The sequence below is a fragment of the Symphalangus syndactylus genome, chromosome 22, assembly GCF_028878055.3.
Source record: "Symphalangus syndactylus isolate Jambi chromosome 22, NHGRI_mSymSyn1-v2.1_pri, whole genome shotgun sequence".
NCBI classification, from domain to species: domain Eukaryota; kingdom Metazoa; phylum Chordata; class Mammalia; order Primates; family Hylobatidae; genus Symphalangus; species Symphalangus syndactylus.
The window spans coordinates 40,380,904-40,403,616 of NC_072444.2; the positions used below are offsets into that span (position 1 = coordinate 40,380,904).

Below are 22,713 nucleotides of genomic sequence, written 5' to 3' on the forward strand. Positions count from 1 at the left end.
CAGGCAGGTAGCAACTACAGCTGCCCAAATGGCCTTGTTTAGAGGGGCATCCGCTGACGGGTGCCAGGCAGTTAGGTGCCAGACTGCTGGCTCACCAGTGCCAGATCTTCTGGTCTTGTAGGAGAAGCTGTGAAATTGGTGAATGAAAAATATAAGGCAGCCGGGCACGGTGGTTTTCATGTCTGTAATCCTAGCACTTTGGGATGCCAAGGTGGGCAGATCACTTGAGGCCAGGAATTCAAGACCAGCCTGGCCAATACGGTGAGACCCCATCTCTACTAAAAACACAAAAATGAGCCGAGTGCGGTGGCACACACTTGTAGTCCCAGCTGTTGGGGAGGCTGAGGCAGAAGAATCACTTGAACCTGGGAGGCAGAGGTTGCAGTGAGCCAAAATCGTGCCACTGCACTCCAGCCTCGGTGACAGAGCGAGACTGTCTCAAAAAAAGAAAAAAGAAAAAGTCTTTCTGATGTCCCACAAGTGCTGTTGTCCATCTGACCTGAGTCTGGATCACAGCTGTGTGCCCATCTTTTTCTGGGATCCTCTCTGTTTTCATGTCTTGGGTGTTTGTTTTTAAGAGACGGGGGTCTTGTGGTTTCACCCAGGGTGAAGTCCAGTGGTACAGTTATAGCCTTTTTTTGCTGAGTTCAAGGGATCTTCCCATCACAGCCTCCCAAAGCGTTGGGATTACAGGCATAAACCACCACACCCAGCCTCATGTTTTGAATTTTTTAACTCCCTTTTCAGTGAGCCTTTCCCTTTTTCTGATGAGCAAGCCAAAATTATCAGTATAAAAAATTTAAAAGAGAAGTTTTTCTCCCTTCCTGCTGCTTTCTCTCTGTCACTCTCTCTCTGAAGGTGCGTGGAGAGTGTGTGTGTGTGTGTGTGTGTGTGTGAGAGTGTGATAGGATCTCACTCTGTTGCCTAGGCTGGAGTGCAGTGGCATGAACTTGGCTCACTGCCAAGCAATCCTGCCTCAGCTTCCCAAGTACCTGGAACCTTAGGCACAAGTCACCACACCTAGATAATTTAAAAAAAATTTTTGTAGAGATGGGGTCTCACTGTATTGCCGAAGCTGGTTTCAAATTCCTGAGCTCAAGCAATCCTCTTATCTTGACCTCTCAAAGTGTTGGGATTACAGGGGTGAGCCACTGCACCCGGCCCCTGCTGCTTTCTTGATCTGCCTTTTGGTTCTCTTGCCATTCAGTTTGTACCCAATGCTGACTTGTGGTTTCGACGCTGTATATGTGGAGTTTGGCTTCCAGAGCACTTTTGTAATCCAAATGCTAGGTATTTCTTAGCCCTCTTCCAATTGTGACATAAGAGGATTCTGAGACCCTTGTGATGAGGTGTCTTTTGCTGAAGAATTCTATTTTTCAGAATCTGGGAATGGACAAGGTGTCATTCATTTTGTCCTCCTGAACAAGGCTGTGTATGCACACATCAACAGTGGTGATATATCGCTTGTAATCCCAGCACTTTGGGAGGCCGAGGCGGGCGGATCACGAGGTCAGGAGATCGAGACCACAGTGAAACCCAATCTCTACTAAAAATACAAAAAAATTAGCCGGGCGTGGTGGTGGGCGCCTGTAGTCCCAGCTACTCAGAGAGGCTGAGGCAGGAGAATGGCGTGAACCCGGGAGGCGGAGCTTGCAGTGAGCTGAGATCGCGCCACTGCACTCCAGCCTGGGTGACAGAGCGAGACTCCGTCTCAAAAAAAAAAAAAAAAAAAAAAAAAAAAAAAAAAAAAGAGTGGTGATATGGTTTGGCTGTGTCCCCACCCAAATCTCATCTTGAATTGTAGCTCCCGTAATCCCCACGTGTCACTGGAGGGACCTGGTGGGAGGTAATTGAATCATGGGGGTGGGTTTTTCCTGTGCTGTTCCCATGATAGTGAGTAAGTCTCACGAGATCTGATGGTTTTACAAAGGGCAGTTCCCCTGCACACGTTTGCTCTTCCTTTGCCTTCCACCATGATTGTGAGGCCTCCCCAGCCATGTGTAACTGTGAGTCCATTAAACCTCTTTCCTTTATAAATTACCCAGTCTCAGGTATTTCTTTATTAGTAGTATGAGAATGAACTAATACGACTGGGCTGTCCATTTTTGGAATCAGAGCTTTGATTTGTGGAGTTAGCTGGATGTGGATTATACTCCTGACTGTGTCACTCTCTGGGAAAGTTGTTTAACTTCACCCTTGGCATTGGAATAATGAATAAATAACTCCTTGATTTGTTATGGGAGGATTTCAGCCCCAAGCCTATGATCAGGCACAGATGTCAGCTGGGCCAGCACATTGAGGCCTCTGTTCTGGTCCTACTTAGAGTCACAAGTACCTGTAACTAATATTTGTAATGATGATCTGAAATTGTCAAAAGTCTGTTCTTTGTAATAAGCTCTACACACAAGGTGGTTTAGATATTTATTACATTAGCACTTATTTTTAAAAGGTACAAATTTAGGCCGGGCACGGTGGCTCATGCCTGTAATCCCAGCACTTTGGGAGGCCGAGGCGGGCAGATCACGAGGTCAGGAGATCGAGACCATCCTGGCTAACACGGTGAAACCCCGCCTCTACTAAAAATACAAAAAATTAGCCGGGTGTGGTGGCAGGCGCCTGTAGTCCCAGCTACTTGGGAGTCTGAGGCAGGAGAATGGTGTGAACCTGGGAGGCGGAACTTGCAGTGAGTGAGCCGAGATCACACCACTGCACTCCAGCCTGGGCGACAGAGCGAGACTCCACTCGGTCTCAAAAAAAAAAAAAAAAAAAAAAAAAGATACAAATGTTGCCAAGAGTGATGAAATAGTCATTGCTGTGTATGGCTGGGTGGAGGGTAAATTGGAGAAACTTCTTTGGAGGGCAGTTTGGTAGTGTATGTTAGAGAGAAGCTTAAAAATGAACCCTTTCGACCCACTTCTAGGAATGTATTCTAAGGGCAATAATTGGACATGCAAACATTTATGTACAGGTACACATGCATTTAATTACAAAGTGATGGTTTAATTAAACTTTATCACACAGTGTTTATCTGGTTTTAGTACTTGTTTATGAAGAATATTTAATAAGTGAAAATGGTTTACAGTAGAGCTTTCTTTTCTTTTCTTTTTCTTTTTTTCTTTTTTTTTTTTTGAGCTAGAGTCTCACTCTGTTGCCCAGGCTGGAGTGCAGTAGTGCGATCTCAGCTCACTGCAAGCTCTGCCACCTGGGTTCAAGCGATTCTCCTGCCTCAGCCTCCTGAGAAGCTGGAATTGCAGGCGCTCTCCACCACGCCGGCTAATTTTTGTATTTTTAGTAAAGACAGGGTTTCTCCATGTGTGTCAGGCTGGTCTTGAACTCTTGACCTCAGGCGATCCGCCCACCTAAGCCTCCCAAAGTGCTGGGATTACAGACATGAGCCTCCACGCCCGGCGTTTCTTTTCTTTTTGAACTCAGAATTATAGCCATAAAATGAAACCCTTGGTTTGTTTAAAAATTAAACTTCACGCATGGCAGCCGAGCAGGAGAGAATAGCCTTTGGAATATTAATAGGCTGTGAGGTCTTGTGGAGCCTGTTTCTTTCCCTCTTAAAGGTTTACATTCACATAGGTAAAAGATTGCAGTGTTCCAAAAGGCTTTTTAAAATGAACAATAGCAGTTTCCTGCTCCCTTGTGGGAGCCCCCACATTTCACTCCCCATGGGCAAAGTCCAGCTCTTTAACTCTTGAAAGCTGCTTTTGCTCGTGCCTTCCGTGCTTCCACATGACATGTTTCTGCTGTTCCCTGCTTCTTTTTTTTTTTGTTTTTGTAAAGTGGCACTGCTTTACTGACTTCTCACTTTGCTGCCCCAACTTTCCTTCACAGTTCTATTATTGTGGTCACATCAGCATTGTTCACAGCTGTGTCCTCTGTGTGGCGATCCTGTTGTCCTGTGCCCTGTTGCAATTTCTTCTGCATCTACTGTGGTTTCCCTGGAATTAATACTGTAGTTATCTGGTCTCTTTGATTAGGTTTCTGTGACCATAGCATTAATTAAACCTCCAGCTACCCCCGATTTGTTGAGATCTCTTCTTAGCAATTTCCGATACCTGTGTGTTGTTTTCCTGGTGAGCTCTGAAGCCCTCACTTCCTCTCTCTTACCTGGACTGGTTGTCCTCTGGGCGGGACCCTGGCGGGGGTCACTCTTCTCATCATCCCAAGGCTTGCTTTTGCCTTTCCCTTCTGCCTGAGTTCTTTTCTTTTTTCCTAGTTTACTCTGGTTTTGGCGGGGGATTTTCTTCAGTAACCACCTGGGAGAGTATGGAAAAGTCACAATTTTGAGATTTTCCATGTCTGAAGACATTTTATTCTGCACGCACTCTTCATTGATGGTTTGTCTGGATACAGAATTCTAGAGCAGCACTTATTTCCCCCCAGAATTTTCAGGCCTTTGCTCAATGGCTTTCCAGCTTCCACCACTGTTGCTGAGAATTGGGATACCTTGTTGGTGCCTGATTGAGTGTAACCTTGGTTTTTCTTTGCTATTCTGTAGGATTTTTGCCTCCAGTGTTCAGAAATTTCATGATGCTGTGTTTTGGTGCAGATCTTCTCTCCTCACATGTACTTTAGGCTTCTGAATTTTTAAAATTTTCTAAATAAATGTCTTTTTTACTCAAAAAATTATTATAAAAAAATCTGTGTGGTACACAGTACTTTTGAAAAAAAAATGACCTATTTAAATAAAAAGTTCCTGGTTCCCGAACAGTTAGTGTTCTAAAATCAGTGACCCTGTGCATGTCCTCTTCCCTGAGGGCACAGCCAGGGTCACTCTTCCCTGAGGGCACAGCCAGGGTCACTCGCAGGTCTGGTGAAGTGGAAGGAGGGAGCGTCTGTTGTCTGCGCCGCCTGGGTTGCATCAGTACAGATGGGCTTCTTGGGGAGGGAGAATCTGGAAAGCTGTTGTTTTGGAAAGACCTAGCACCGAATGAATTTGATATTTCAGGGAGGCAGTGTGTATTTTTGGGTACGATGAGGTAATTGTGTATTTATTTAAAGTTTGTGAAGTTCCTGTTGAGTTACTATGGAGGGATATGGTGGACTTAATGCTGAATGAAAAAAAAAAAAAACTTAAGAAAGGTGGCAAGCACACACTAAGTCTTTATTTTTAATTAAAAAATTTTTTTTAGTTTTTTAAATTTTTTAAATTATTAGTTTTTAGAGACAGGGTCTTGCTCAGTCGCCCAGGCTGGAGTGTGGTTGCACAGTCATAGCTCGCTGTAACCCAGAATTGCTGGGCTTAATGAGCAATCCTCCTGCCTTGGCCTCCTAAATCACTGAGACTACAGGTACACCCCACCATGCCTGGCTAATTTTTATTTTGTAGAGACAAGGTCTCGCTGTGCTGCCCAGGCCAGTCTCAGAACTCTTGGAATCAAGTTATCCTCCCATCTTGGCCTTCTAAAGTGTTGGGATTACAGGTGTGCACCATAGCTCTTGGCCCCATACTAAGTCTTAAATTGATAGGGAGACCTGTTTGCTTTGCTTGAAATATACTTGTCTTAAATGTTGGCTAGAAAATGGTGTAACATTCATGCCTAAACCAAAGACCAAAAGTTTTCTGGTGAGCATTAGAACATAGCCTTACAGTCATAAGAATAAACAGTAAGATAATATATATTAAAAACCATTGTTCTGATTAGAAATAGTTGGTGACTTTTTTTCAACATTTTATTGTAAAAAATTTCAGATGTCACAGAAAAGCTGCAGAAATTTCACAGTGATCATCTATATATGGACTGCTAAGATTCTACGATTAAACTTTTTAAAGTCAACTTTTACAAGTAACATTTTACTTGTATCACATACACATTACTCCATCCATCCTTCAGTCCATCTTATTTTTTGATGGGTTTCATTTCAGAGTAAGTTGTGGGCCTCAGTATATCTCACCTCAATAACTTCAGCATGCACATCATTATTTGTTTAGTTCCTTTTTGGTTTTGGTTTTAAGTAAAATGTGCATGTGTGAAATGCACAAGTTTAGCATCCCATGCATTGCATGCTGAGTTGCATATGCATGCTTCCTTCTTGGAGCAGTCACTCCTTTTGCTTCAGCAACGCCCACATGTGAGGTAGGTGTTGTAAGACACCTTGGGTGGCCGGGCGCGGTGGCTCACGCTTGTAATCCCAGCACTTTGGGAGGCCGAGGCGGGCGGATCACGAGGTTAGGAGATCGAGACCACGGTGAAACCCCGTCTCTACTAAAAATACAAAAAAAATTAGCCGGGCGTGGTGGCAGGCGCCTGTAGTCCCAGCTACTCGGAGAGGCTGAGGCAGGAGAATGGCGTGAACCCGGGAGGCGGAGCTTGCAGTGAGCGGAGATGGCGCCACTGCACTCCAGCCTGGGCGACAGAGCGAGACTCCGTCTCAAAAAAAAAAAAAAAACAAAAAAAAACACCTTGGGTAGGCCGGACGCGGTGGCTCATGCCTGTAATCCCAGCACTTTGGGAGGCTGAGGCAGGTGGATCACTTGAGATCAGGACTTCGAGAGCAGCCTGGCCAACATAGGTGAATCCCGTCTCTACTAAAAATACAAAAATTAGCTGAGCATGGTGGTGCACGCTTGTAATCGCAGCTACTCGGGAGGCCGAGGTAGGAGAATCGCTTGAACCTGGGAGGCAGAGGTTGCAGTGAGCTGAGATCGCACTGCTGCACTCCAACCTGGGCAACAGAGTGAAACTCCGTCCCAAAACAAAAACGAAAAAGACACCTTGGGTGATTGGATTGGGAAACCTAGGGCTAGCTGGAGGGATTTCTGCATTGGGAGGCTTCCAGTAGAAGAAAAGGAAGACATCCTAGGTGGGCCCCTCGACTGTGTATCCTAAGGAAATGAGGCAAGAAAAAGGACTTTACCTTTTTTCAGTGGCTGTGGTGGGCCAGATGAGCACTTGTGGCTGAGAGACTCCCTCTTTGGAGGGAGGTGTTCTCAGATTTTCCTCACTTTGGTTTTATACTCTGTATTAGAGGTTTGTTCAGGTTGGCAGCTTGCATCTTCTCTTCACTCAGCTCTTTCTGCAGTTTGAACAGTGACAAAAAGGTCAAGGACTTTCTTACTAGCAATGTTGATGGATGTAGGTTGTGGGTTTATTGCTTGTTTTAACTTTTTTTTTTTAAGACAGAATCTCGCTCTTTTGCCCAGGCCAGAGTTCAGTGGCGCTATCTCGGCTCACTGCAAGCTCCGCCTCCCGAGTTCACGCCATTTTCCTGCCTCAGCCTCCCGAGCAGCTGGGACTACAGGCGCCTGCCACCGTGCCCGGCTAATTTTTTGTGTTTTTTTAGTAGAGACAGGGTTTCACCATGTTAGCCAGAATGGTCTTGATCTCCTGACTTCATGATCCACCCACCTTGGCCTCCCAAAGTGTTGGGATTACAGGCGTGAGCCACTGCGCCCGGCCTGTTTTAACTTCTTCTAACAGCTTTTCCTTTTTCTCATTCTTTCTTTAGTGAATCAGTTTATCAGATAGAACTGTAACTTCTTTTTTTTTTTTTTTCTTTATTGAGACGGAGTCTCGCTCTGTCGCCCAGGCTGGAGTGCAGTGGTGCAATCTCGGCTCACTGCAAGCTCCGCCTCCCGGGTTCACGCCATTCTTCTGCCTCAGCCTCTCCGAGTAGCTGGGACTACAGGCGCCCGCCACCACGCCCGGCTAATTTTTTGTATTTTTAGTAGAGACAGGGTTTCATCGTGGTCTCGATCTCCTGACCTCGTGATCTGCCCACCTCGGCCTCCCAAAGTGCTGGGATTACAAGCGTGAGCCACCGCGCCCGGCCGGAACTGTAACTTCTTGTTGCACATGGGCTGTATATATTGAACATGTCCAGTGGCATGGTTTAACTGTTTTTTTCCAGCCTATGCCTAACTGCCAGGCCATCTTCCAGATCAGCATCTTTCAGACTGCTATAGAACCCCTCCTGCTGATGGCCTTTTTAAAGGCTTGGCAAAATTTTGTATTCATCTTCTTCTTCTTTTTTTTTTTCTTTGAGACAGGGTCTCGCTCTGTCGCCCAGGCTGGAGTGCATTGGCGCAGTCTCTGCTCACTGCAACCTCCACCTCCCAGGTTCAACTGATTCTCCCACCTCAGCTTCCCAAGTGGCTGGGACTACAGTCATGTGCCACCAAGCCTGGCTAACTTTTGTATTTTTAGTAGAGACGGAGTTTCAGCATGTTAGACAGGCTGGTTTCAAACTCCTGACCTCAGGTGATCCGCCTGCCTCAGCCTCCCAAACTGCTGGGATTACAGCATGAGCCACTGCGCCTGACTATAATTCATCTTCTAGGGGTGCGTTTGGGTGTGGTGATCCATGGGCCCTTTCAGCTAGCTTCCTCACTTGTTCTTTTACCTGATGCATGACTGTTGTTTCTATGGAGATTTTCTGGCTAGCGTACACTCTCTCAGTTGTGTGTCAGCATCTGAAAGTACTGTATACTTTTCACCTTGCTTATTTTTACCTTTTTTTTTTAAATTTTGGAGGCAAGGTTTTGCCAGCTTGACCAGGCTCGTCTCAACTCCCAGGCTCGTGTGATCCGCCCACCTCGGGCTCCCAAAGTGCTGGGATGACAGGCGTGAGCCACCACGCCCAGCCTTCCACCTTACTTATTATTAAAAAAACTGGGCCGGGTGCGGTGGCTCATGCCTGTCATCCCAGCACTTGGGAGGCCAAGGTGGATAGATCATGAGGTCAGGAGATCAAGACCATCCTGGCTAACACGATGAAACCCTGTCTCTGCCAAAAAAAAAAAAAAAAAAAAATTAGCTGGGCTTGGTGGCGGGCGCCTGTAGTCCCAGCTACTCAGGAGACTGAGGCAGGAGAATAGCATGAACCTGGGAGGCAGAGTTGGCAGTGAGCTGAGATTGCGCCACTGCACTCCAGCCTAAGCAAGCAAAAGAGCGAGACTCCATCTCAAAAAAAAAAAAAAAATTGTGTATACAGAAAAGTTCAGCGGACAGTACAGTGAATGTCCACAGTACCCACCACTTAGATTCCCCAGTGATCTTTCCCCATATTTACCTTACGTAAGGATGAGTGTTGTTTGGTTTTTCTTTTATGCTTGTGGAATCAATTCAGAATCCTTTGTGTCTTGTCCAGTGGACTTGAGTGTAGCCCTCCCTAACGTGAGTGAGGTGTGCTTTTGCATGTCCACACTTAGAAACAGCAGTTCTCTAATTTTAAAAGTAGCTCATATTTACATTTGCCCAGTTACCCCCTAAGTTTTAAAAAACGTTTGGAATCAGAATAATGTACTCAACATTACATAGTGAATTTTTTATAAAGTTCAATTTATGTCTCTTACCTCTTTCAATCCGTAACAGTCTTCCTTATATGTTTTAATACTTTGACTTCAAAAGAGTCATTAGGAAACATTTCAGATATTTACAGAAATACATGGGAACATAATTCCCGCTCGCATATTGCCTGGCTTTAGCACAAGTACATGGGAATATGGTAATTCCTACTCACGGCCGAGCACAGTGGCTCACGCTTGTAATCCTAGCACTTTGGGAGGTCAAGGCAGGCGGATCACAAGGTTGGGAGTTCGACACCAGCCTGGCCAATATGGTGAAACCTCATCTCTACTAAAAATACAAAAACTAGCTAGGTGTAGTGGTGCACGCCTATAGTCCCAGCTACTTGAGAGGCTGAGGCAGAAGAATCTCTTAAACCCAGGAGGCGGAGGTTGCAGTGAGCCAAGATCGTGCCACTGCACTCCAGCCTGGGCAACAGAGCGAGGCAGCGAGACTCCATCCAAAAAAAAAAAAAAAAAATCCTGCTCACACATCGCCTGGCTTTAGCAGAAGTACATGGGAATATAATTCCCACCTACACATCACCTGGCGTTAGCAGTTACCACGTTATGGCTGATCTTTTTCATCTAGGCCCCTGCCACTTTATATTATTTTGAAGTAAGTCTCAGACATTATATTCATCAGCTTTTTAAATATTATCTTTAAAAGATAAATTAGAACTGTGTCATTGTCACTCCTAAAAATATTTTTTATTACTACTGAGATTGTAATCAGTGTTCATATTTCCAGTTATCTGTCATGAATGGTTGTTTTTTTTTTTTTTTTTTTTTGAGACGGAGTCTCGCTCTGTCGCCCAGGCTGGAGTGCAGTGGCGCAAGAATGTTTTTAATTGTATGAAGAAAGGGAACCCTGTGGGTTTGTTTGTTTAAACTGTCGGAAGTTTGGAATGAGATTACCAACTTTGAAGTCTAGCATCTGTTCTCAGGATGTGACACACAGAGAGTAGCTCTATGTTTTGACACTTCTATAAAAAAATATCATCTTGGTCAGATAAGAGTTTGGTGACTCCTGGGAGGATCTCTTTTCAGGCTAGTGGAAATATGAGGCAGAAACTGGGATTAAGCTGTACAGTGGGGATCCCATTCGGCAGTGTCTCCTTTGGGTACAGCTGAAGGTACCCTCTGGTGTCTGGCTGCTGCATGGCGGTGGAAAATGAAGGAGGTGGTGTGGCTGGGGAGAAGGGAGCTATCCAAGATGACCCTTGACCTCCCTCATCCCGACAGTTTCTTTCGTTTGAGACAGCCTTGCCCCACCTGCCCCTGTCTGAGCTGACTCCTCATTGCTTGCCAAGACTGCATAAAATGCTGCTATGTTGGTGGTTTGTTTTCCTGTGATTTTTTTTCCCCTGAAGCCAAACACCTTATGGAGAGGGCTGGATCTGTCCTGATCATCTCTGCTGTGACAGGGCATGGCCCCATGTTGATGGTGAATAGCCTCTCTGTGTTGGTATAATGCCCCAGTCACCTGACTATTCGCATGTGTTCCCGTCACACACCATGTTTCCTTTTTGCATTTCTTCCCTGAGTTAGCTAGCCACTTAGGGGGAATTGGACTGTCCCGGGTCTCCTGGGAGTATCAGTAAATGGCCGGACACTACCTTTTCCTTTATAATTCTTTGATGGCATTCACACTACCTTTTTCTTTATAATTAAAGAAAATGTTATACAACCCCGTTGTGGCGTTAATTGGCATAAACTAAGTGTACAGATTTAAAGCTTCAGTTTGATGAGTTTTAACGTGTAAACCTGTGAAGCTTTCCTTTTCACTTTCCTTTTTTAGCCTTCTTAAAGACGAGGAGATGAGCAGCCAGAGAAGGAAACTCTCTAACTGCTCTTGTCTTGAAACTTGCTTTTTCAAATCCTAATGGAAAATCTGTGTATTCTGCTTTCCTTTGGCTAAGCACCAGTATTAAAAAGTTGTTGTATTCAAATTTTGGCAGGGCTTCTATTTACAGTTAACATAGCGGTGAGTAAATTTCAAAATATAGGGAGCCCTGGAGGAATCTTTTCTTTCTTCAAATGGAGACTAGCTGAGGTTGGGAGTTGCCTGGTTTGGGTAGAAGGGTCAGGACTCTGGATGCAGACAAATTTGGGTGTGAGCACCCGCTTTGCTGCGTAGGACAGGCAGATCTCAGCTGCAGCACCTCCCACCGTGAGACCATGAAAGGGCATGCAGGGGAGTATGAGAAGGCTGACATTGAAGCCTTTATGTTACTTAATTGATAACAGTGTGCATCAGGTGAAAAAGCCCAGTCACCACTGTGCAGTGTATCCATGTCACAGAATTGCACTGGCACCCCAAACAAAAGGCCCCAGACTGGTGAATATCCTAGGGGGCCAATCATTCTCTTTCCCTTTCAAATTGAAACAAAATATATGGACCAGGCGCATATATTTACAGGCTCACACCTGTAATCCTAGTACTTCGGGAGGCTGAGGCAGGAGAATCATTTGAGGCCAGGAGTTCGAGACTATCCTGGCCAACATGGCAAAATCCCATCTCTACTAAAAATTACAAAAATTAGCTGGATGTGGTGGCACATGCCTGCAATCCCAGCTACTCGGGTGGCTGGGGCATGAGAATTGCTTGAACCCAGGAGGCGGAGGCTGCAGTGAGCTATTACACCACTACACTCCAGCCTAGAGAATAGAGCAAGACTCCATCTCAAAAACACACACACACACACACACACACACACACACACGTACATATTGCTAAACAGCCCAATTGTGTAAAATTTTTTAAAAATTTAACTTTAATTATTATTACTATTTTTCTGAGACAGGGTCTTACTTTGTCGCCCAGGCAGAATGCAATGGCTTAATTACAGCTCACTGCAGCCTTGACCTCCGGCTCAGGTGATCCAAAATTCTTTACACTCAGCTCATTTTTTAAAACTTGAGGTATAATTTATGCAGAAAACACCCACATATTAAGTGCTCAACTGGGTGGGTTTTGACAGTTGTACATGCCCATGGAACCACTACTCCAAATAAAACATGGAACACTTTGATTATCCCAGAAGGCTTTCTTCGCCCTCTCCCCTCTGATTTCCGTCACCGTAGGTAAATTTCTTTGTTGTTAGGGAATAAATGGGATCATTGCTCTATGTGCTGTTCTGTTTCCGGCTTCTTTTGGAAAGCTCAGCATGTTGTGAGATTCATCCATGTTTTTTCCTTTTGATTGCTGGTAATGTTTATAGAGACATATCATGATTTATCCTTTCCCCAGTTGATGAAGATTTGGATTATTTCCCATTTTTGGCTATTAGGAATAAGATATGAACACTTTTTACAAGTCTATCGTGGACCTGTGTTTTTGTTTTTCTAGGGGAAATATTTGGGAGTGGATTGCTGGATGTTGTGGGGCGTGTGTCTGGCTTGCAAAGTTGCACTGTCTGACACGGACAGTGTGTGAGTGCTCCACCCCTCCTGCTCTCACCCATGGGAATGTGAGATGCCATAAGCACTTGTGTGGAGGTCTGATTTACATGTTATAAGTTAATCCTGTTCAGTGTACAGTTTGGTATGTTCGGACAGTCATACATAGCTGTGTGGCCGCCACCACATTTGAGTGAATGCACTCTTTGGTTCTCGCATGCCCCTCTGGCCCATGGCACCATTGCTGGGGTTTTGATGACTGTGGATTATGTTGGTCTTTCCTAGAGCTTCTGTTAGTACATGCATCCAGCATGTGTCCTTGTATCTGGCTTCTTTGACATGGTGTGGCTCTGCGATTCATCCGTGTGCTTGTATGGATCAGCAGTTTGTCCCTTTGGCTTGCTCAGTAGGATTTGTATGGATGCACCACAGTGTGTTTACCCATCTGTCTCCTGGTGGGCGTTTGGGCCATTGCCAGCTTTTGATCATTGTGAATATAGCTGCTGTGAACATAGCTGTCCAGAGACCCTCTCCCTCCCCTGAGACCAAACCCTTCTTCTCTGTTGGGATCAGGGAGGGACACCTAACTGCTTATTCAGCAAACTCAACCACTCTACTAGATGGGGCCTCTTTATCTGCTTCTGGAGGCGGGTTGGTGGCCAGCAGTTTGCAGGGCTTTGGGGAAGGGCTCTCTTGGTGCCAGCTGCTCCTCGCTGCTGGCTGAGAGTGCCTTCCTCTCGAGTCTGTCAATCATCCTCCACTTCAGCTTGCCAGGCTTCAGCATGCTGTCTTCTCTTCCATTCTTGGTGAGTTTTCTTTTTTCTCTTAATCTGCTTTATTGTCATTTTCATGTCATTTTGTGTGGGGACAAAAGCAAATATGTGTGTTCAGCCTTCTCCCTTGACCCAGAGGGCTTTTTACCATAGAGTGCTTAGCCAGTCCTGGTGTTGGGCAAGTTTCTCCTGCTTTTGCTGTAACAAGCAACACTATGATGAGCATGCTTACAGTTAAGTCTCTGTGTGTGTATAGATCCATGTGTATTGCTTTAAGACAGACTTCTAGAAGTGGAATTGTGGGATTAAAAGGCATATATACTTTTGATGCCAAATTTAGCCCCAGGAATGCCATACCAATTTAAATTCCAGCAGGACAAGACAGTTTTTATTTCCTGTCCTTGTGTGAGCATTCCATCTGTAGAACATTCTCCTTTGGTATTTTTGCCTCCTTCCCAACACCCTGCCACCACACACACGTGCATGCACACACGCACACAAAGTAAGAAATGAAGTCAGATTTTAGTGGAGGAGAGTGGGGGCGGCAGTGGCAGCAGGTCTGGCGAGTTGCGTGGGGCTGACACGCAGCTTAGCTCCTCCCTGCATGTGTCCTCTTCCTGTGCCTGGACCAGCTTGGGTGAACTCAGGCCATTGCCTTCTTTGTTCCAGGTTACACTCCTGGCACACCTTACAAAGTGTCCTGTTCCCCCACCAGCGGGGCCGTGCCGCCGTACTCCTCCTCCCCGAACCCCTACCAGACTGCCGTGTACCCTGTGCGAAGTGCCTACCCCCAGCAGAGCCCATATGCACAGGTATGCTTGGGTACACACTGCTGTGTGGGAAGGGGTGATACCACCTGGGCACTCATCCTTTGGCCCTGGGACCCTGTGTCAGTTGTCTCTCTTCTCCCCACAGCAAGGCACGTACTACACACAGCCACTGTATGCAGCACCTCCTCACGTCATCCACCACACCACGGTGGTGCAGCCCAACGGCATGCCAGCAACAGTGTACCCTGCTCCCATCCCCCCTCCTAGAGGCAACGGGGTCACCATGGGCATGGTGGCTGGGACCACCATGGCCATGTCAGCAGGTAAGTCCTTGTTCCTGCGGTGTCTGTCCTATGGTGTCCCCAAGAGCTGGGGGAGGGGAGAGCTCACGAATCCTCTGACCCTTGGCTCTAGGTTTTCATAGCTATGGTTGTGTGGAAGGACAGAAAATTCTTTGGGGAAGAAACAGCAGGTTATCTTTTACTTTGCCTCCCTGAGTGACCGCTTGTGGAGGCCTCTCTGAATCTGATGGACTCACTTTGTTGGTGAACTGAGCCATTGGCAATGCAGGAGGTGCCCCCCTCTCCTCCCACCCCCCATGACCATGTAAGACTTGAGCAGAAGGAGGACAGTGTGTACCGGGGTGGCTCTGGCCCTCTTCCTTTCCCTTGAGGGGAGCTTGTCTTTACAGGTCAGTTGTCTTCATGGGGATGTTTTCATGCGTCTAGGAGAGCTGGTCTTCCGTTGATAGAAGGAACAGCTGCCTGTAGAAATCCTTTGGCATTCATCTACCGTACTTTACTTCCCAAGGCCTCCTCTAAGGAAAATAAACCATGGAGAGATGAGGCCCCTGGCTAGGATGAGCACTTCTCCTCGGAAGCCCTGGGGGCTTGATCTGATGTCTAGGGATTGGGTGACCACCCAGTCCGTATGACCACCCATGTGGATTCACCTCCTGGTCTGTGGGTCAGTATGACCACCTTTAGGTCATGTCCACACAAAAGCGTACTGTTCCCTCCTTGTTTTTCTGGACTTGACTTCAGTGTAAGGAAATTATGCCAGAGAGAAAAGCATTCCGGGATATTATGTGTGCCTCAACGTAGACTCCGATTTGGTTTTCCCCATACTTATCTGTCAAGGAATAGGAAACTGGGCATAGACAGAAACTGCTGGTTTGAGGCACAGGGAGGGAGGGCAGCAGGCACCAGTCGGGTGCCGCTGTGTTGGAGGTGTTGCTGGTCCATAAATGGACTCAAGTAGTTGCTGAGTTTCTGCAGTTGTAGGAAAAATAGATTTCTCTTAAAGAACTCTGAAGCTCATGTAGTTTAGAATCCTCATTTCTTGTTTTTTTTTTTTTTTTTTTTTTAATTTTAAAATTTTTAATATTTTTTTTAAGGCACAGTCTCACCCTGTCGGCTAGGATGGTATGCAGTGGTGTGATCTCAGCTCACTGCAACCTCTGCCTCCTGGGTTCAAGTGATTTTCCCACCTCATCCTTCCCAGTAGCTGGGACTACAGGCGCCTGCCACCACGCGCGCCTGATACTTTTTTGTACTTTTTGGTAGAGATGGGATTTCACCGTGTTGGCCAGGCTGGTCTCGAACTCCTGACCTCAGTTGATCCACCCGCCTCAGCCTCCCAGAGTGCTAGGCTTACAGGCGTGAGTCACTGTTCTCAGCCTCTTTTTATTTATTTGTTTTTACCATCTTAACTTTTTTTTGTTGAGACAGGGTCTTCCCCTTTTGCCCAGGCTTGAGTGCAGTGGTGCAATCACAGTTCACTGTAGTCTGGAACTCATGGGCTCAAGCCATCCTCCCATCTTAGCCTCCTGAGTAGCTGGGACTATAAGTGTGCTACCACATCTGGCTAATTTTAAAACTTTTTTTGTAGAGCTGGGATCTCACTATGTTGCCCAGGCGCATCTCAAACTCCCGAGCTTAAGCTATCCTCCCACCCCAGCCTCCCAGAGTGTTGGGATTACAGACGTGAGCCCCTGTGCCCAGCCCATCTTAACCGTTTTTAAGTATGGTTCAGTAGTGTTAAGTATATTCACATTGTTGTGAAGCAGAGCTCCAGAACGTCCTTATCCTGCAAAGCTGAACTCCTGTACTCTTTAAACACTAACTCCCCTTTCTACTTTCTTTCTGTCTCTGAATTTGACTACTCCAGGTACTTCATCTAAGTGGAATCATAAAGTATTTGTCTTTTAGTGACTGGCTTCTTTCTTTTAGAATTATGTTCTTAAGGTTCATCTATATTGTAGCATGTGTCAGAATCTCCTTCCTTGTTAAGGCTAAATCATACTCCTTTGTTTATCATCTGACCTATAAAAATTATTGGGTGTGCTTTATGAAGGGGACACACAAAAGGCTTTTACGAACATATTGTCTGTGGAAGCTTGCTGTGTGGAGACAACTTTTGGGTGCGGGGGATTATCTAATCAGAGTTCTGACAGTATCTGGGTCAAGACTGTCCCTCTTCCTGTGTACCCTCCTCCTTGCAAAGAGGCCAGGCTTGTGTGCGTGTCGGGCAGTGTGGAGCTGTGTAGGAGGTCAGCCTCATGTTATGTGCTGCTCTTTCTTCCAGGTACCCTGCTGACTGCTCACTCCCCAACTCCTGTCGCCCCCCACCCGGTCACTGTGCCCACATACCGGGCCCCAGGAACGCCCACTTACAGCTATGTGCCCCCTCAGTGGTGATCACCTGCAAATGTAAGTGACCAGTGAAGGCTAGGCTGGCCTTTGATGAAAGGGCATTTCCATGGGACAGTGGCAAATTTACCACATATTTAAGCACTAATGAGGAAAGTGCACCAGACCCTGGATCCAGAGGCAATGCAGTGTTTAAATTTTTTGTTTTTCTTTTTCTTTTTTTTTTTTTTTTTTTTTTTGAGATGGAGTCTCGCTCTGTCGCCCAGGCTGGAGTGCAGTGGCGCAATCTCGCCTCACTGCAAGCTCCGCCTCCAAGGTTCACGCCATTCTCCTGCCTCAGCCTCTCCGAGTAGCTGGGACTACAGGCGCCCGCCACCACGCCCGGCTAATATTTTGTATTTTTAGTAGAGACGGGGTTTCACCGTGGTCTCGATCTCCTGACCTCGTGATCCGCCCGCCTCGGCCTCCCAAAGTGCTGGGATTACAAGCGTGAGCCACCGCGCAGACATTACAGAGTAGAAGAAAGAAGGAACCATTGAATACCTCCTGTTGACACTGTCCATCTTGAGCCTTTCCTGGAATGTGCTCTAACCCCCCCACCTGCCTGCTGCAGGAAATAGGGCTCCAGTTGCAATTAGGGGACTCTAGGAAGGAAGTGAGAACCAGGTCCAGCAGTTTTGCCCATTGCTGCCCTTTCCGGCCCTGGTGGGCCTCATCCTACTTGAGATTTTGGAGTAGCGGTGCCGGAAGAGCTCTGTGTGACTGAGTGTCTGTCTTCCTTTCTGCAGGTTTGAGGACGGAGCTGTGCAGTCACATTATTGGGGATTCCACAGCTGGTGCTGCAGGCCTTGCGCCTCCAACCAGGACTTTCTTCTTAATGCTCTCGACACTTAGCTAAACACGACTATATCCCGGCCCAGCAGGCCCCAGCGCCGTTAGTCTCCAGCTGACTCTGTGGGTTGGTCTTAAAGCAAATTCTGTTTTGTGGACTGCCTGGCAATTTTTTAGCTAACTGTAATGATAAAAAGGGAGTATTAATCTATTCTGAATCATATCTAGTTGAATGCATGTTTAAAAAAACAAACACAAAAAGCTTGCTCAATCTACCTGCAGTGACTGATGCAAAACCATCATATGCAAAATCCAAAGGAATGGAAACGTATTTTACAACTTGTATCACTAATGCACTGTTGTAATGTATGCAAAGTCTTAAAGTTATAAGTGTTAAAGTGAATTTCTTCATAGAGCATCTGAAATATCTTAGATGATTCTTCAACCTTTTGGGGTTGATGTGGGTTGCCAGTTAGGGATGTGGACATTTTAGTTTTCAGCGACCTGTTTCTTTGGCACTGACTGTCCTGGGAGGGAGTTGCGAGGTTTGGGAGAGAGTAGGGAAGCCACAGCTGCTTGGGTGCAGCCGGTTCATGGGCATCCCTTTGAGTTTAGGCTTGGTGGAGTCAGTGGAACAGGGACATGCTTAAAGCTCATCATGAAAGATTATAGTAGTGTGGCCAGTAGAATTTGGGGCGAGGGGGGTGGTTTATGTGTCAGCAAAGCAGTTTCTCTGCTATCTAAATTTTCATTACATTTCTCTTAGATGATGTTTTTATATATCTTTATTGGAAAAGTCCTATGTAAAACTAAATTATTTTCCTGGGATGGAAGAAATGTGAAAGAGAAACAGCCATGCTTGCAGGAGGTATTGTCCTCTGCTTTATTTAGCTTAGAAAATCATTCCATTTTTTTTTTTTTCCTGGAGAAATGTTTGAATCAGCTGAAAACAGGCATTGCTGTTTTTCCTCTACAAAGAAGGGCAAAGGTTTCAGCTGTATGTTATGAAGAAAGTGGTATATTTAAGAATGAGTTAAAAGGGAACAAAACTTTATTTAAAATTCCTCCAATTTCTTGTAGAAAGGCAGGGCCGTAGATATGTCTGGAAATGTAGAAACCTGTAGCTGCTTCTGGGATCACCCACCTGATGGTGGTGACTTGTCTGCTGAGGCCGGCTGGAGGGGACGCTTAGAGGTGGGGCGAGGGGGAGGCCTGTGTCTGTTATCTGCGAGCCTCTCCTGCCATCTCTTTTGCAGCTGAGGGCACTTGGCACAAAGCAAGCACAGAGAGCAGAGAGGGCCAGGCAGTGCTGGAGTGCATTTGCTGGCAGGGTTTATTGTGGGAGAGGAATTTGAGTTTAGAATCTGAATCTTGTGCATAAGAAATCAAGAGGCTTCCCTCCACCCCGCCCCCAAAATATGCCCGCCCTCTATCCATGAGAGTGCGTGTTGGTTCTCAGTGAGGGTCAGAGTGGGGGTGGGGGATGTAAGGCCTGGGTCCCTTTCAGCGGCCTCTAGGGCAGAAGCGTGCATCTTCTTCCCAGTGCAGTGGTGTTTTGAGTGCTGTGGGCTCTGGTGGGGAGGGGCTCTGCTCCTCTTCTTTTGCTGGTAGCTGGGTCAGGGCAATGGCGCCCAGTGAGGATGCCCACTAGCATTCTGCCCCAGTTGGTTGGTGGGGGGACACCTGACCACTGAGCCTTTGGTAACCTTATTTTTTATAGTAAGTACTCCTCATAATTTTCTTTTTCACATTTTATAAGAAGTTTAGGAATATTTTTGCATGGATCATTGTAAACAGCAGATTCTTTATTCCTGATGTCTATTAACATAGAATGTTTACTGGTAAGTACTTTAAATTGCTTCATGAGCACTTAATCCATCTTAGTGTCTATGTGTGGGGGCAGACATTTACTGCAGGCACACAGTTTGTGCCCCTTTCTTCAAGTCTCTGTTGGTAATTCCATCTGTTTAGTGGATGGTTGGCAGGATTAGTAGGTTCTAAGAGTTCCAGGGGTTCAGCTGACCAAGTAGCAGAGAAGTCTTTTTTCCCAATTGAGTGCTAATAAATTAGGATAAAATACTCACAATGTTAGTATGTGCTTTTAAAAAGCCCCACACAACAAAATGGAAACATACATGCACAACTCCTGTGAGGGCTGGAGTCTCGGGGTTCAGGAGGAGGTTAGAAGTTACAGGCATCTCTTCAGGCGTGCTTGGTACTTGGCACACACAGGATGGTGTTTTAAAGAGTGGGCTGCACCCCCCACACACCATTTACATCAGCTTCATAAACACTTTTCTTCCTCCCTATAACTTAACCTTTTTTCCCTTTTTTGAAGATGAGAGGCTTTATGAAATAAGTTGGCATTGCACGTCCATGCAGAAATCTTTCTGACTTTGAAACTTTCAGGACATCAGCTGTCAGATATGAAAGGTAGATATCAGGTAAGAATCTGGACTTAGGGAATAGTCACAAAACTGTCATAGGTTGTAATTTTATCAGCATTCACTTCTAGTAAAGTTAATTAAGAAATAGAACTTGGGTCAAAATTCTGTTACAAAGCTGCATAATTTGTCCCGAAGCATATGGTGGAGCATTCTGAGAAATTTGCTTTTTGTGTGTTTGACATTCCTAATTTGGGAGTCCTTCAGCTGAATTACTGTTCTTTTAGAAGTTGAGACAGGCAAGCAAAGGACCTAGTTCATGTAAACATGGACATCATGATGGCTATTGAAAAAATATTTGTTCTACACCTTCTCCCCTGAGGCTTGGGAGTGTGTTCAGCTGCTGCAGTTTCTCTGCTCATGGAATTCTTGTTTGGATCTGTGCTGGGGGCTGAGCATTTAGTGTGAGCCAGTGACCCATGAACTTGCCGCTCTGACTTCCAGAACCTTTTATGTCTCTCGTGAGCCATCTGTTAAGAACATTCTTCTTGGTGTGGTTTGTAGGCCTACCTGTCGCTATTCTGGGAAACCGTCTTGAGTGCTATGCAAATGTGTTCACAGGAGATGGGGGTGGTCCTGAGCCTTGGGGTGGGCGCCTGGTCAGTGAGTGTCCTGCCCTTCCCCAACTGGGCATACAGTACCTTGCTCTTTCTGGTGGCATTATCTGGCTGTGATGAATGAGGTCTAGGAAATAATTTGCATGTGTCTTGGGGACACGACAGTAACGAGAGGAAATACATTATCACAGCAACTTGCAACGTACTAATACCTGTCAGTGTTGGCTCCCGTAAGGTATATAAGGCACCTGTGAATGCCAGTGAGTGCTGGTGAAAGGCCAACATGTACCAGTTATGTAAGTACTGGTGTCTGCTTTAAAAAAGGAGACCCAGACTTCACCTGTCCTTTTTAAACATTTGAGAACAGTATTACTCTAAGCAGTTGGGCCGCCTTCACCTCTTCGACAGCTGACTGTTGGATGTGTCCATTGTCGCCAGTTTGGCTGTTGCCCAGACAGGACAGGACAGGACCTCCACTGGGCGCAGCAGCAGGTGGCAGGGGTGTGGCTTGAGGTGGGTGGCAGTGTCTGGTCCTCCTCTCTGGTGCTGAGAGGGTTTCTCAAGCAGTGTGTGGTTGGCCTGGGGAAGGCAGAGCACGTATTTCTCCCCTCTAGTACCTCTGCATTTGTGAGTCTTCCCTCTGGGCCTTCTGAAGGGCAGCAGACTCTTGAGTATACTGCAGAGGACATGCTCTATCAGTAGGTCCTGAGGGCTCCAGGGGCTCAACTGACCAAGTAACACAGAAGTGGGGGTGTGTAGCCTACTTGGGTAGGAAACTGCATGTTTCAGAAAGTCTGTCTCGTTTTCCTACTCATTATTTGAAGAATAGAGAGCCGGTGGGGATAGCCTTATTTTGCTCCACAGGACTCAAGTGATGTCACTTGGGAAGGGGAGACAGAGGATGAGCGGCGTCTATGTAGGGACCCCAGGCCTGCAGAAGGGTGGTGTGCTCCCAGGACTGGCATGACAGGTGTCTCCTCCTCACCACAGGCTGTGCCCATGAGTCCCTGGGCAGACCAGTGGGCAAGGCAGCTGGGCCAGATCTCAGGCCAGCCGTTAGTGCTCCTAGCAGGGTTGCTGTGCTGGCCACACAGAGAGGCCCTAGAGAGCCTCATGGATTGTAACTAAAGAAGAAACGGTTCCTTTTTGTTTTTTTAAAAATGATTTTTAAATACCGTTTTTTACACCGTTCTCTTGGTACTTTTTTTAAGCTAAGTCAGCATTGTCTTCCAGTGTTAAAGGCATCCCTCACCTCTGCATTGAACTTAACGTATCCATGCCAAGGAATGGAATTTCCATCCTGAGCCAGTTCAATTAGGTGTCAATTGATACTATTTTAATTTTTTATGCAATCTGATGAGTAGATGAGCTCAGATTTAAAAATCTCAAAAGCACGTTTATTGTAACAAGAATTGTTATGTATTAATACTGCAGTTTTCAATAAAGATTGACTTGTGTTGCATATTGTGGTTTTCGTGATTTCTCCATATGGGTTTTGTCTAGAGGTAGCGTGGCTTGACTGGGAGGTGCTGGGGCTTCTCTCAAGTTGGGAGATTGCCAGGGGTTTTGAGAAGAAGGCCACCATGGCATCCAGCCCCAGTGACCTTGGCAGTGCTGGAGTGTGGTGGAGGCAGCAGGTTGCAGGTGACCATTTTCCCAAGTGGGACAGGGAGGGAAGCAGCCCCATGCTCCCCTTCTGGCTTCTATGGCCAGGGTCAGAAGACCCTGGGAAGACACGTTCTTCCTCATTTCACCACGGATGCTGAGGCCCAGAAAGATTACTGACTACTCACCCGCCAAACTCATGTGGGCCAGCTCCAGTCAAACACAGGGAAGCAGTGGTTTCTGGGTCTTGAGTGCGAGGGAGGGCAGAGCTACCTGTATTCCCCACCAGCAACCAGCATGGCCTGGCCCTACTCTCCTTAGGCCAACTGCAGCCAGCCCCACCTTAGCCTGTCTCCACTAAAGCCCCGAGGGTGTGATCTGCGAC

At 46.4% G+C, this 22,713-nt stretch overlaps 1 protein-coding gene across 5 annotated transcripts in view; it reads left to right on the forward strand.

Annotated features, from left to right (window-relative positions):
* Positions 1-22,185, forward strand: part of FAM168B (family with sequence similarity 168 member B) — a 48,568-nt gene extending 26,383 nt beyond the window's left edge. For all 5 annotated transcript variants that reach the window (XM_055262723.2, XM_063632122.1, XM_063632124.1 and 2 more), the window contains 4 exons: positions 14,140-14,282; positions 14,386-14,563; positions 16,827-16,951; positions 17,680-22,185. In XM_055262723.2, coding sequence (XP_055118698.1) covers positions 14,140-14,282; positions 14,386-14,563; positions 16,827-16,939 — 434 coding nt within the window. In that variant the 3' untranslated portion in view covers positions 16,940-16,951; positions 17,680-22,185. The remainder of the gene's footprint in view (positions 1-14,139; positions 14,283-14,385; positions 14,564-16,826; positions 16,952-17,679) is intronic.
* The last annotated feature ends 528 nt before the right edge of the window (positions 22,186-22,713 follow it).